The 14847-nt window shown below is 37.4% G+C and overlaps 3 protein-coding genes across 4 annotated transcripts in view; 2 read left to right on the top strand and 1 right to left on the bottom strand.

The window, feature by feature from the left end:
* Positions 1-3: 3 nt before the first annotated feature.
* Positions 4-5068, top strand: LOC108761076 (DDB1- and CUL4-associated factor 5; the record flags this gene model as incomplete). Its single annotated transcript, XM_018507411.1, has 7 exons — positions 4-226; positions 765-945; positions 1030-1293; positions 1547-1767; positions 1934-2151; positions 2785-3052; positions 3366-5068. Coding segments are annotated over 7 exons (2316 nt in total), but the record flags the coding sequence as incomplete, so codon positions are not given.
* A 40-nt stretch (positions 5069-5108) lies between these two features.
* LOC108761138 (integrin alpha-PS4) lies at positions 5109-10447 on the top strand. Its single transcript, XM_018507511.1, has 10 exons — positions 5109-5727; positions 6136-6520; positions 6829-7127; positions 7424-7889; positions 8033-8181; positions 8251-8685; positions 8760-8923; positions 9328-9851; positions 9962-10251; positions 10350-10447. The coding sequence occupies exons 1-10, from the start codon at positions 5299-5301 to the stop codon at positions 10407-10409; spliced, it is 3201 nt and encodes a 1066-aa protein (XP_018363013.1). The 5' UTR covers positions 5109-5298; the 3' UTR covers positions 10410-10447.
* Positions 10448-11391: 944 nt separating this feature from the next.
* The window catches only part of LOC108761139 (pro-resilin), a 4132-nt gene continuing 676 nt past the window's right edge, over positions 11392-14847 (bottom strand). The window contains exons 1-6 of one of the 2 annotated variants that reach the window (XM_018507513.1): positions 14472-14549; positions 13586-14063; positions 13031-13317; positions 12675-12909; positions 11994-12283; positions 11392-11880 (exon numbers count right to left, since the gene is read on the bottom strand). In XM_018507513.1, the coding sequence (XP_018363015.1) occupies positions 11716-11880; positions 11994-12283; positions 12675-12909; positions 13031-13317; positions 13586-14063; positions 14472-14498 (1482 nt within the window). In that variant the 5' untranslated portion in view covers positions 14499-14549 and the 3' untranslated portion in view covers positions 11392-11715. Of the gene's footprint in view, positions 11881-11993; positions 12284-12674; positions 12910-13030; positions 13318-13585; positions 14064-14471; positions 14550-14847 lie in introns of those variants that run through there. The other variant, XM_018507514.1, reaches the window with a different exon arrangement.

The raw sequence follows: 14847 nt of genomic DNA, 5'->3' as shown, positions 1-14847 counted from the left end.
CCCTGCGAGGGTGGCGACGGGGGCGGAGAGATCGCCCATCCGTCCGAGTGCAGCGCGCTGTCCTACGTTCTCGCGCGACAGATTGACGACAAGATCGACTACTGCCGGAGTTTGACCAACGCCAGATTTGCAAACGCCGAGAATCTCTACAGAAAGGACCTGCTGTCCCACTACGGATGCGTCAACGCGATCGAGTTCTCCAACCAGGGCGACCTGCTGGTGTCCGGTGAGTCCGCTTGTCGACTTGATTTTCCACGTCGCCTCTCCCTCGATCTCCTCGCGGAGGAAAAGAGAGGATCGCTATTACTCGCACTTTCGTCCCCTTCGATCGACCATTACGATGTCGTAATTCGTTTAGGACTTGAAACGATGCTAATTTTCAAGCAGCAAACTGCTATTATTGTCATTATTTTTATTTTTATTTTGCATCGCTTCAAAAGTTCGCAAGCGCCTCGACGACCGTTGGTCATCCTATCTTAATTGGATCAACTTCGATTTTTCGATCAATTTTATGACATTTATTATGTCCTTCTTTTCCATTTCTTACGATGATGCACATACGTAGTATCCGTTGATGTCGGAAATATTGATTCTCACGTTGAAAATGCTTGCACTCTTTTCTCTCAGTTTGAGATAAGGGCGTGCGTGTTTCCGCAAAACAGCACCGCTCGACACGATGCCACATTAGAAAGATTTGGAAAATATATTCTAATAATAGAGAGATGAGTCACGTGTGAATGGCATGTAACGTCCTATTTTCGCAGGGGGCGACGACAGAAGAGTTCTATTATGGAGAGTGGAGCAAGCGATAAATAATTTCGGCAGGCCCACAGTGATGAAATCACAACATGTTAGCAATATATTTTGTCTTGGTTACGACAGCAGCAAGACTAAGATATTCTCCGCCGGGAATGACGATCAAGTTATAGTCCACGATTTGCGCACGTAAGGCATTTCTTCCATGACCAATGCGTGGAATGCGTACTAACAGTCAGCGGAGATTAAGAGACACCATTTTTTACGTTGCAGGGGCGAATCCCTCAACATCTTCCTGCACGAAAAGCCTGTCTACGGGCTGTCCATTCATCCGCACAATGACGAAGTCTTCGCCAGCGCATGCGACGACGGGAGAGTTCTCATTTATGATATACGTACCAACAATGCTATGGAAACTTTGGCACAATATAAAAGCGCCTTCCACTCTGTCATGTTCAATCCCGTGGATCCGAGACTGCTTGCTACTGCCAACGCTAAAGAAGGTGTCAGTATGTGGGATATACGAAAACCTTTGGAGTAAGTGTACGAAAATGTGATTTGATAAATAACAAATGTTCAATAATTGTTGCCTGTAATTGAAGTAGATCTTTATAGGTCTGTGAAAAATCTGAAAAAATATATTGCTCACTCAACCATTGTGTTTTCTAAAGTAGGCAATGCTTAAGCATTATATGAAACGTTATTGGAAATGTGTTGCAATGTTTGATATATTCGCAATTTTTCAGTCATTGATTTTTTGAAGTCATTAAACGTCATGTTTTATCTATAGGCCTGTACTGTGTTATGGAAGCCCGCAACAGAGTTGTATGAATGTCAGATTTAATTCGATGGGTGACCGATTGCTGGCCTTACGAAGAAGACTACCACCGGTTCTTTATGCTGTCGATTCTCCCACGCACTTATGCGAATTTGATCATACGGGGTATTATAACAGTTGTACCATGAAATCTTGCTGTTTCGCCGGCGAGAATGACGAATATGTTCTTTCTGGCAAGTATAACTGATATAAATGTAAATTTGCTATGTACGTCTGAAAAAAATATTTTGAATATATATATATATATATATACATATATATGTCTAGGTATTTAGCATATGATTATACAAAGAAATTTTAATTGATGATACATATACATTTTACGCAATGAATTTGTAGGTTCGGATGATTTCAACCTGTATATGTGGAAAATTCCTCCCCCTGATGGCAAGTCATGGGTGGAATCCGCCCACATGGTGTTGCGTGGTCACAGATCGATCGTTAATCAAGTTCGATACAATCAAACAAGCTGTATCCTTGCATCATCCGGCGTCGAGAAGATTATTAAGATTTGGAGTCCATTTTCATTTGGAAGCGGATGTTTAGGAGGATTGAAGGTTATGAACTTTTTACAATAAGTCATTAGTAGCAAATTAAAAGTCAGGAACGAGTTATAAGCGAATCAGTAGCGTGTTTTAAAGTAATAAGAAAGGGCCCTCTACAAGTGGGAGTAGTATAATGTAGTAAATTGTAAGAAATTTACGAATCAGTCAAATGTGAAAAAAATCGATTGAATTTCTTATTGCGTACTGCGCAATATTATTCCTATTGTAGATGGCTCCATAAGTCAATAATGGATTTTCTACGATAAGTCGTTAATAATAGATCAAAAGTCGAGCAAGTTATAAGCGAGTCAGTAATGTGTCATAAGGCAATAATAAATCAATAATCATTGACTGCGTGGAGGTGGCCGATTATAACTTAGATTACGTTATGACTGACCAATCATGTGTATTGTTGTTTGCCATTCTCTTGATTGACTGAAATATTGTGATGCATAATTTAATATGATTTCTGGATGTAAGATTCAAGATTTATGATTTATAATTTTGACTTACTATATTAGTATGATATAAATGGTGACTAACTGCTTATTGTAGAAAGTCTATTACTGCTGCTTATGATAGTTGTTTTCAAACAACCGTTATGATTTGACATTATCTATCAACGTTCCCTTTATTTTCTTTCAGAGAGACGCTGGCAAGCGCGAGAAACAACGCCGAGTATTCACACACGATGAATATATAGGGCTGGTTTTACGTAGTGGACAGTTTATGACGCACGATTACAGTCATCAATCGACTAAGGAAGACCCACGAATGATGGCCTTTTTCGATTCCCTCGTTCAGCGCGAAATTGAAGGCTGGAGCTCCGAGGATGTGCCAACACCTCATACTCCCAGCGATTCTGAAATAAATCCAGCAACGGGCGAACCGTATAGCGCGACAGAAGGCGATGGTACTGAGAATAATTTTCTGTATTTAAAAAGATGGTATAATTTACGTGAAGCAAAATAAAAAATATCACAAAATTTCATTACAAAATCGGATATAAGAAATTTAAATTTTTATTTAAAAAAATTCTAATTTTTCTATTCGAACAATGGATATTTCCTGCGTATTTAATTAGATATATCTTCTACTTTTTACTTTGTAATGTTTAGATATTGTTTGTTTTATTATTTTAAGAGATAAATTTTTGCTTCACTTTTAATTATATTCTTTTCCAGATTCAATAGAATAATGTAAAATATCGTTATTCTTCATCATAGATACTACGGCATCGGAAGGCGGTGTAGCTCCCGAAAGGCCGTTAGAGTCGCCAAATCGCATAACTCGGCTTATCGCAAATCGCAGAAAGAAGCTCATGCGAATGGCCGCGATGGAACGATCCCCCTCGGATTCCGCTAGTGAGGGAGACAACGCTCATCTGAAACGCAGATCCAAATCGAAATCCAAATCGAAGAGCGTTAAGAGGAAACATACCAGACTATCTAGCAGAAGAAGATTATCTACCAGACGAAAGTGTACTGTGTTAAAAGTCAATAGTGATTCGGACAGTGACGACGAACGACCGGTTGATGCGGCTCAACCCAGTACTAGTTCCGGGGTGATTTTCCGGAGATCGCGATACGTCGCTAGCGCGATCGAGAAAGATGACAAGAGCTCGAGCTACAGCAGCAGCAGTAGCTGCGTTTACGAGGACATTGTCGCCAGTATCAGTAAACGAAAACATTCTAAAACTGATTCGGATACCTCCGCGAAGGCGCACAAACGGAAGCATCGAAAGTGCAAAAATAATTCTCGACACTCGAACGACGGCTCTGGTAAGAGCCAAAGTAAACGACAGAAACTCGATGACGATTCGGAAGAGGAAGAGAAAACTCCTGGCCCAAGAAATTGTGTTAATGGTAATTCTAGTAAAGACCGTCGTGAGGACGGACCGTCAACGCCGAGCAACAAATCACTTCAAGTTCCTTGTACTCCTGACAGCGGTATTAAATCGGGACTTTCATCTACGGGTGGAAAAAACAGCGAACAGACACGTAAGGAGCGAAACAACAGAGGCGCGGACGATAGCTCCGACGAGCAGAACCTGAAACGTCTAGAGTGTTTCCGGAAAAAGGTAGAGGAGCTGGCGAGGAGGAGCTATCGTAATCGATCTGCGTCCCAAGCTCAAAAAGTTTCGACCACGAGTGATTCTTCCGATTAAGAGCTCACGTTTACTTATCAAAATCCCCGCCTCTCCCTGACGCGCTCTACTTCGATCTCCCATTCCCTTTCCATTTGTACATAATGTAATCTGTGATTCCTTGAAGTATATTTTTATAACACTAAGTTGATCGCGCGCGAACATGCGATCGATTCCTTTTTTTTAAATCATGTTTTAAATCTTGCGCGTCTGCCTTTAATCCCATCTCTCGTGAATGTATCGTGCTTTCCTTCTTACAATTTTTCGAAATTTTCTTTAAAATCCTTTAATATATATTGTTGGTTATATATTATCGATTTCATTCATAAATCAAGTCACTGATTAGATAGACGGAAATTATAATGTTGTTTGGTACCAATCCTACATCTATCGTCCCGCGTAATACCATTGCGACTGTCAGTGCTTGGTAATTCTCAACCAGTTTGATCATTATTGTGAGGTGAATGTTTTGCGGATCTGGCTATGTAAATTGCATCATGTAATCGAGACAGAAATTATGAAACAGAAACTGTACTGTAGACGCGAATTAACACAATCCGCATTAAGCATTCAAGTATATGCGGCAACTCGCTAATGTGTATTGTTGATATGGTTTGTGCGGTGGAAAGTAATTAAAAGTAATAAATTGGTATACATTTTTTTCCTATGTGTTGAACTTTGAAGAATTATTGTAACTATATTACATTATTTAATCTTGCATTTATATACATCTTTATTAACTGATTACGAATAAACGAGAAGCAACTGAAAAACGTAATAACCTTGCGTGAAAGATTTATTATTCTGCAATTACGTGTGTCGTCTGCAATTGAAAAACAGGTTCCTTCCGTTTCCACTTCTCGGAGTTTTATGTAGATAAACGTTGACTAATGTAAGTGATGTCATTGCGGTGTTCACCACATCCGCCGGCAAAATAACTCGCATCTCCTCAGTTTTCTTACAGACACGGTTCCCTTCGAACGCGTGAAATCTTCGAACTGACATTGCCCAAAATGTTTTGGGCATGTACCAGGTCAACGTATTTTCGTATACAAATTTTAATTTTCATTTTGACAATCCTGCAGCACAATCCGTCGGCATACAATATTAATTCACACAACGGCGAGGTGTTCAGAGATCCATCTGTGCATGTATCGGGTGAACGTGGAAGTTACTTCGGTTTTTCGGTAGGTCTGTACGTGGGTGTGAATGAATCTTTACTACTCGTCGGAGCCCCGCGAGCAAACTCCAATGCACTGCCGTTCGTGATAGAGCCGGGAACGGTCTTCAAGTGTGCGATGAATGGTATATGCAAAGAGTGGGTGATTGATAAGACTGGGAACGGTCCGCATCCTTACAAGAGACAGATCAATCAGATAAAGGATTATGCTTGGATTGGTGCTACCATTGCCGTGCAGAACAGTACGGAGGCCAGAGTTATGGTGCGTTATTGCTCATATTTTTTATCAGTTATCATTATTGAATAGTACTTGAGATACTTGAGATCAGTTATCATTATTGAACAGTACTTGAGATTTTTACTTTAGATTTATGAAGTTAATATTGATTTTTTTATTAAAAAAATATTTGGCAAGAGGTGTGATCATTTCGAACATATTTAAATTGAATGTTAAACGAGTCTGAAGTGATTAAGTTTATAGAATTCAGATGAAGAACAAATTTATTTTTCGTTACAAGTATTTATTATTAGCTCAGCTTAAAATATTAGGAATACGTATGCAATCTGTAGGGAATAAAATAAAATGCGCTATAAATTAAAAATTATCTACTTGCTAAAGAAATATATAAATACTTCCTTGCTGTTCAATCAGTGATTCTATTGGTAACAGGTTTGTGGACCGCGATGGATAAATAATGTTGTAAATGACAACAAGCCGAATTGGTATATGAATGGCATTTGTTACACGACACTGGCTAGTAGCGCTAATGCATTCGAGAGACAAGCGGAGGAGCATCTCTTACCTCTTTCGAACTCTGGAAATCAAATCACGACCAAGAACAACATAAATATTTATAACTATGGGGTGGGACAAGCCGGCTTCTCTTTACACATGAACTCGCAATATACAGTGAATGTCGCAATAGGTAGTCCAGGCGTTTACAATTGGAAAGGCGATGCGATATTAACTGTCGCTCCAATGAACGGTCCATTTTCGCGCACGGTAATTCCCTCGCTCGCTAGAGAGCCACGGATTCATAGTTACAATTACTTCGGTAAAGATATATTTCTGCTACTTTTCTTTCGAGATAAACGTAGCAATGGACGAACATACGTCAGTTATTCAAAACAGAAATTTTTTTCTTTGCTATTATAATTAATTATTAAAAATTTTAAAGCGAGATAGGAAAAATGTATATGAATTAATATTTGCATTAAAAAAAATATTTATTTTACTATAAAAATAACAAATTTTAAATATACTTTTCCAAGCCAAAGTCTAATGTCCGACACTGATTGGTACACTTCCTGTATTTTTCTTGTAATCAGATTCATGTATATATATATCCATGGTGGTTTTCAGGGTACGCTATCACAGCGGGTACTTACTTCAATGAGCAAGATGTTTGGTATGCTTCTAGTGCGCCACAAGCCGCTAATGTGTATGGAAAAGTCCTCGTGTTTACCTTTCCCCCTAAAACTAATCAGCGTATGTTTATTAAAACGATACTGTACGGTCAACAATATGGTGAGTACTTCGGTGCTGCATTAACGTCATGCGATGTCAACAATGACCGTAGACAGGAATTAATCGTCGGTGCACCACAATGGTCCAGAGACATGGACGAGGGTCATGTCTACATTTTTACAGCGCGACACAATGTATGTTATTTACGAGGTTATTTATATACAGATTTAATGAGAGAATAATTTTATTCAAATTAAAATTTGTGACTTTTCTTTCATCAGCATAGCTTTAAACTTCCAACGTTATCCATATAATTTTTTTGTATAATAAACGATTAAATTTTCATGGAAAAATTCGTTATAAAGCACTATATCTAATGGAGCTATTCATTTAAAGAATTTCTTCATCAGTAGATCTGAATATTCTTTATAATTGAAAACTAAAAGAACATATTTAGCTCTCTAAAAATTATATTTTGCGCAAAATTCAGAACAATTTAGAAGAACTGCAGACGCTCGAAGGCGAGATTGTCGGAGGTAAATTCGGATCCACCGTGATGTGTCTGGGTGACATAGATTATGATGGCTACGGTGACATCGCTGTGGGTGCACCCTATGAGGAAGAGAGCGGCGGTGCGGTGTACATATTCAACGGAAACAGAGACGGCGTTTCTCGGAAATATAGTCAGAGACTAGTCGGCTCGCGATTTTCGCCGACGATACGGGGATTCGGTATCTCTATCTCGGAACCTCGAGATGTGAATCATGATAATCATTCCGATATCGCTGTGGGTGCGTATCTATCCGGCGAAGTGGTCCTACTAAGATCCGCACCAGTCGTCACGGTAAACGTGACATTGACGTACCTGCAAAAGATTAAATTATTGAGAAACACAACGACCTTCAAAATTGATCTCTGGATGTCTTACGATGGCATATACGTACCTGAATATCTACGTAAGCAACCGACGTATATAATTCTTTATCCTATATATATTTGTTGATTTATGAGTCATTTTTTTAAAATTATGTATTTATCAAATTATACAACATATCCGGCTTTTCTCTATCAGCGTCAAATTTTTTGTCTATCACTCTAGGAGTCACTGCAGTTCTGAAGATCGATCCATTGCATGGCAGGGCTACGTATCGAGCACAGAAAAGTAACGACGGACTACAGACTTACAGATTGCATTACACGCTGTTTAAAGCTACGATTACAAGTCATCTACTTGAAATACATCTAATGGTGCATACATTTTTATGTCTACTAATATTGAGCTTTTAGGCACACTGAATTCACATTTTTGTATTTTAGGAGAATATTCAAAATGTAATAGATCCGCTTGAAATATCGGTGTCTATGCAGCTAGAAAATGATCTTCATGCAAGAAACGAAAGCTCATTATGCGCATCTTGCGTCGTGATAAACAAACTCCGTTCAAAGATCGAGGATCTTATAAAGCTGCCATTCTCTGTAGATTGTGGCGAGGACAACATATGTGTGTCCAATCTCGGTGTGACATTGTCTACTGATTCAACTTTAGGCAACAGGTACATCGTTGGTTCTGTGCCGATAATTATTCTCCGCGTTGACGCTTACAATCGCGGTGAACCGGCATACCAGACCAGAGTACGCATCTTCACCGAGGTTTTAACGTTAGCGAGTATCCCGCCAGAGTGTACGGAGGATCCTCGCGTGAGCAACACGTTGGATGTAATCTGCGATATCGGCAATCCTCTTAGAACGAATGTATGATGATCTTCTGACGTACATGAATAGACTTTATTGATGAATAAATGATGACTCAACTCATTGTCTTTCAGAAAACATTAACACTGCAACTGGACATGAGTATGGTGAGATATGATGTTAAGAAGGTGGAAATACAAGCGAATATTACTACTCAAAGCGATGAGGCGAATTGGGATGACAATAGTTATACCATTACTGTGTATTTTGACGCGGACATCGACATAGCAATTGCCGGGTTGGTCTCGATGACAATAATTCAAGATCATTAGAAAAAAGAGGATCTCATCAAAAGAATCAACTTTTATTAAGAAATCTATATTCTCTTTCTCTCTTTCTCTTTCTGATGCATTTTTAAGGAGTTATGTGTCCTTACTCGACTGTGAGGTACGCAATCGATCGCATTGCACGCAACATCAGTCTACGTTTTTGCTTATTTGTTGTCTTTTTACGAAAATAAAATCAAAGGACGTAAACTAATATTATTATCAGCTCGACCAGATGCTCCTTGAAAATGTGTCGGAGGACATAAGTTCCTTAACAAAAGCTGATGAGATCATTCATCTCTCTAAGCTTGTCCCAAAAGTTCTAAAATACTTTGTATGTATCACAATTTTCTATTTTCATTATTGTTTTCATTAGGAAAGCACAGGAGAACTTATACTCATATCTACGCGAGGACGAGAAGAAACCGTTGAACGATATCAGGTTTCAACATTTCTATGAGGTGCAAAAATTCGGCGCTAGTCCTATTGAAGAAGTAATATTGACTGTGAAAATTCCGACGCACCTCCGCCGACCCGATGCCAAGGACGTAATGATCATCAGTATCAACGATACTATCGGCAGAATGGACGGATATCAATTTTATTGCAGTGACTCAAATCAAACAGAAGTACTTTCCCTTACATCTAACAAGATCGTATCCATGAATGATGTAATTGTGAATTCATCGAGCGTCGCGAGTAATAACACGCACGCGAAATTCAGTATAGAAGAAAACACGCAGATGAATGTGCCATCTGAAAACAGAACGCTCTATATTAATTGTACAAGTAATGCAATTGAATGCGTACAAATCACTTGTAGACTGGGTCCATTCTTAAGTTCTTTGTCTGTTGCGAAATTTTTGGTGACGTTGGATTTGCAATTGTCGAGTTTTCCTGGTAAATATAATATTACCAATTAATATATATAAGAGAACATATGATAGAATATGATATAAGAAGAAAAAGCTGATATAAGAGAATATATTTTGAATATTTTCTGATTACAGCTGATATACTGAAGCATAAAGACATTATATTTTACGTGACTGAAGGTAGCGTTACTATAACGCAACCTGATAATATTGCTCAAAGAGAAGGTCATAAATCGGACGCTACTTTGGTTGCAACAACATTTCTAGGTTCACCTATAGCTCAAGGAATAGCTGTGTGGATAATAGCATTATCGGTGATTTTAGGAATTGTATTATTGATAATATTAGTACTAGGTTTAATAAAGATTGGATTCTTCACTAGAAAGAAGAAGTTGGAACTCGAAGCGTTGAAAGCCGAGACTGACGTATGTTTAGCATTCTCGTCGAAGTTAAATAAAAGTTCTCATTTTAATTCCTCATAATCGTCATTAGCTGCTTTATTAAACAGTGATTTGTCTTTCAGAAAAAGTACAATGTGGTTCTGGAAACAACATCTTCCACAGCAACTCTTGATCATGACTGAATACGCACAAATAAAATTTATAGAACGAGACTTAATTAATTTTAGTGCATTTTTTTATGATATATATTTTTTCTTCGTAAATAGTAGACCATAATTATCATTATAGTTTAATATATAAAAAAATATATATTATGTATATTTTCTTAAGAACAGTTTCATAAAACAATAAAACATTTTTTATACAAATGTAATTTCAAAAAATATTTATCTTGTTATAATTGGACTATGAAAGATTCAGTAAAAAGCGATATATATTTATTTATTTTTAATTATTATCGAAGACATACACACAATCTTTAAAATCCTAAAAAGCAATTTCGGAATGAGCTTAATTTTATTTATGCAATTAATTCATATATAAGATTTACATATGATATCGGGAAATATTTTTTCGCGTCTATATGTCAATTCAATTCTAAAAATTTATTAAGAAACATAAAAAAAAACAACCATATGTCTCGCGTATCTCAATAAAAAAGATTTTTAAAAAAAGTGAATAAATTACACATTTAAGTAACATTATCGGAGTTTAGTTCAATATCATAGTTGTAGTAGATTGATAAATTCTGATTTTGACATCAAGATATCATTGCGATGTGTAAATTACTAGACAGGAACACTAAATTACTGCATCCGGATGCTCTCAATCATAGTCGGATACACAAAAATAGACTTTAGAACGTAACTTAATATATACTTTAATATGTTTTATACATATGTGATGTGTACATTTATTTTTTAATGTAAATAAATATATATATGTATAATAATTGTGCATCATTCGTAATTTAAATGTATATATAAGGCATATATTATATATATATATCTATCTGGCTAAGGCCACTCTTATAAAATAATAAAACTTTTATATAAAAATATAATCTTAAAAAATATTAACTTCCTGCTATACTTATATAGCTCTCAATCGGACTATTTCATGGAAGGTATAACTTTGTAAAGAGCAATGTTTGATTTCTATCTCGAATCTTACCTAAAATATGCAACTTTAAAATCTTTAAAAGCGATTTCGGAACTTACAGTTCTACTTAATATCCGTATGAGAATTCATAACGTTTATGAGATTCGTATATAGTATCGAGTAGCATTCTCTTGCATTTATATTTGATACAGCTGCCACTAATACGACTAAATATCCGCTGATATCAAGAAATAAACAATATTGAAAAATAATAGCATATTTCGATAAATGAGATTCGTGATGATACGTAGATTACATTTTCAAGCAACAAGAGAGCATAAGATCATCACTATGAGTGTACTTGCAGGTCAAAGTCTTCCGAAGCGTTTAATCATCCAGCCCGAGTCCCTTCGAAATTTCATCCGCAGTTAATTTGTGGCCACCTGAAGACGGTGGAGTTTCCGGACGCGGGGCTGGCTTCGGTGCTGGCGGTGTTGGCGGTGGAGGCTCATAACTTGGAGGAGGTCCAGAACGGTATTCGTCATGAGATTTCTACACAGAAAGAATTCATCAAGTATTGTTTAGAAACATTATTGAATTTCCTTTTGCACTTTTTAATTATATACATCGCTGAAATTGAAAATGTATCGGAATATGTTATTTACATCTTTTCCACGTTTACCCAGACCGTCTAGAGCCGAACTGAATAAGGCCGATCCAATTCCCGACAACAAGTCCGATCCGCCAGAACTTTGGCCGCCGTATCCACCGGATGTCGGATAACCGCCCGATGGTTGGTATCCACCATATCCTCCTGAAGGTTGATACGCTGGTTGCTGATGACTTCCACCACCGCCGAGAACACCACCGAGTAGAGATCCTAATGTTCCGCTCAGACCATTACCAGAAGATGGTTGATTTGGATGATAAGCAGGCTGTTGAGATCCTCCACCACCTAATATCAATAAAAAAAAACATAAAGTAGATATCCTAAATTATGTTAAATTTATATACTATATACTAGGTTCAGATTCAAGAATATATCTTGGATACAGATAATCATCTATTTATCTCATCTAAGAAATATGCCCGTCCTTGGCAATAATTCCGATGCAATGATGTCATTCGGACAGTCACGCCAGCGCTTGATTACAGATTTTCTGACTTATAAGATTCCTGAATCACGACATATATCCATTTACAGAAATTACCGAAGGATACAATTCGTTTCGCTAAATCATAGATGTTTTATCCACATGTATAACTCGTCAGAAAATCTCAAGATATACCCCCGATCAAATTACATATACAACATTTTTGAAATTTAAGTTATAAATATACTATACCTAATGCTCCCAAAATAGAATCGAATACACCACCACCACCACCACCACCCGATTGCTGAGCAGGATAGCCTTGTTGTGCGTGTGAGTTGCTGTGCAAGGCATTGCTTGCCAGGCTGCTAGCTAAAGCCATCCCAAGAGATCCAGCTAAATTTCCGAAACCACCTTCGCTTTCCGTTTTTGACTTGGAAGCATCTGATTTCTCATGATCCTTTTCTTCGGTTTCTTCCTTCTTTTTCTAAGAATAGTGACACGTGTGTATTTAATATTATATATCATTTAAGTAATATATATTATTGTAAATATAACGGCGAGTTTAAATATAATAAAAATATTTAAATATCTTTATATATCTTTACATTCATCGCATGCATGGCTGCCGCTACACCTCCAGCTGCCACTAATCCACCTAATGCTAATCCAACTTTGTCCATACAATCTCCAAAAATGCCTTCTTCCTCTGCTTTCTGATCAGGCTGGTATCCATAGGCTCTTGGTGGATTGTAACCACCAGGGCCACCATAGGCAGTAGGAGGAGGAGGAGGAGGAGGACCATAACCAGTCGGAGGGGGAGGACCATAACCAGTTGGAGGAGGAGGACCATATCCACCTTGAGGTTGGATCGTTGGATACAAGCCACCTGGAGCTAGAATAAAAAGTACAAGTTATCAATGCTTTTATTAAGATAAAAAATATGAATAATCCTAAGGTTTATATAGTAAATTGAAGATGACGAGGATGAAAGGTAAACTAATTATATGTATGTGCTGATTAATATATTCTAATATATTTTACATTTTAATATATATACCATCTTCGTAAGATTATATTTTCAGTGAATAGACTGTACAGTAACTTGAAAATTCATATTAATATGTACTAACTGTAATTAAAATAAAAATATGATTCCTTACGTGGTGGTCCAAAATTAGCAGTTTCTGCATCATCTGGTACTGAAGGTTTTAACGACTCGACTGATACTTGTTCATATGTGATGGAGTGTATCTCAACGTCACCATCGATAACCAAATGAGTAACTTTTATGAACGGTAATCGATGGGCGAATTCTGTGAAGTGTTTGCCATTGATAGCAATCTTATAGCAGTGATAGTCGCATAGAATTAGTATCTCGAATTCCTGGCCTGGTTGAATCCACATTGGGCCAGCATTCTCCTCCATGCCCCAGGACATTGACTCTATGTGATTTCTAGTAATAAAGCCTTCAGGAAAGCGCGGAGATACATGAATGGCTATGTCATCTCTTGGATTTAAAGTCGGTCCGAGCTGATAATTGATAGCAAATCGTACAGCCTGTGGTGGCACCTTGCCTTGTATCTTCACCATTGTACCCGCCCTTAGGCCTCCTTCTATTTTTCCCACATATGGGATTTCCTGTCACAAAATATGATCATAAAAAAAAATGTGAAAAAAGACAGGAAAATGATTTTCTAAAAATAACAACATAACAAAGCTCAAAATTTGATATTGTTTAATTCTAAGTATTAATTAAAGCACAAAAAAATTTCTTAATATTATTTTTTAAATTAAAAAATTATGATATATATATAATTTATATATAATAACTGTTCAAAGTAATATATATATATATTCTGACAACTTAAAATGATATATATTATTAATAATTCATAATTATTACAGTCGGAGTAACATCAAAGAAATAACAGTTAAGAAATTAATGATATGTAAATTCGTGACTCGTCCGTAAGACGCAAAAGGCATCGGCAATGCAGATAATTTGTGGATCAATGAAAGTTTCATCAAAGCGTAGCAGGTACTTACCGGATTATGCACTGGGGAGTTGGCCATTCTCGTAATTGCTTTAGCGACCTAATTCCGATTTCAGTGGAGACGATGTTGAAATACCCCGATCACACCTGTAATGTCACCAATGCGCAACGCGAAGACGGCCGGTGCCTTCCCGATTCCCTTCACGAAGCGTTTTCAACGCAAATGAACGCAGACTAGCATTTCTATTTACAGTGCTGACGCTTCTCTGGAGCGCAAAGTATACCACATAACACGTACTGTAGCGCGACTGACAATGATCATGACACAGTTTATGTAAGCGTGGTGACGTTTTGACGCATCGATTACGCAATTTATTGCGCATCCACGTGTCGTCACGTCCGTACATGCGCGCGTATTCGAATCAAGC

Source organism: Trachymyrmex cornetzi, unplaced genomic scaffold (genome assembly GCF_001594075.2).
Source record: "Trachymyrmex cornetzi isolate Tcor2-1 unplaced genomic scaffold, Tcor1.1 scaffold24, whole genome shotgun sequence".
Classification (NCBI taxonomy): Eukaryota; Metazoa; Arthropoda; class Insecta; order Hymenoptera; family Formicidae; genus Trachymyrmex; species Trachymyrmex cornetzi.
Note: the sequence above shows the minus strand (reverse complement) of the source record. Positions and strands in the feature narration are given on the sequence as shown.

Coding starts and splice junctions, on each gene's coding strand:
- LOC108761138 (XM_018507511.1), top strand. CDS start 5,299: ATGTTTTGGGCATGTACCAGGTCAACGTATTTTCGTATACAAATTTTA. Junction 6,521..6,828: donor TCATAGTTACAATTACTTCG/GTAAAGATATAT, acceptor GGTGGTTTTCAG/GGTACGCTATCACAGCGGGT. Junction 7,128..7,423: donor TTTTTACAGCGCGACACAAT/GTATGTTATTTA, acceptor CGCAAAATTCAG/AACAATTTAGAAGAACTGCA.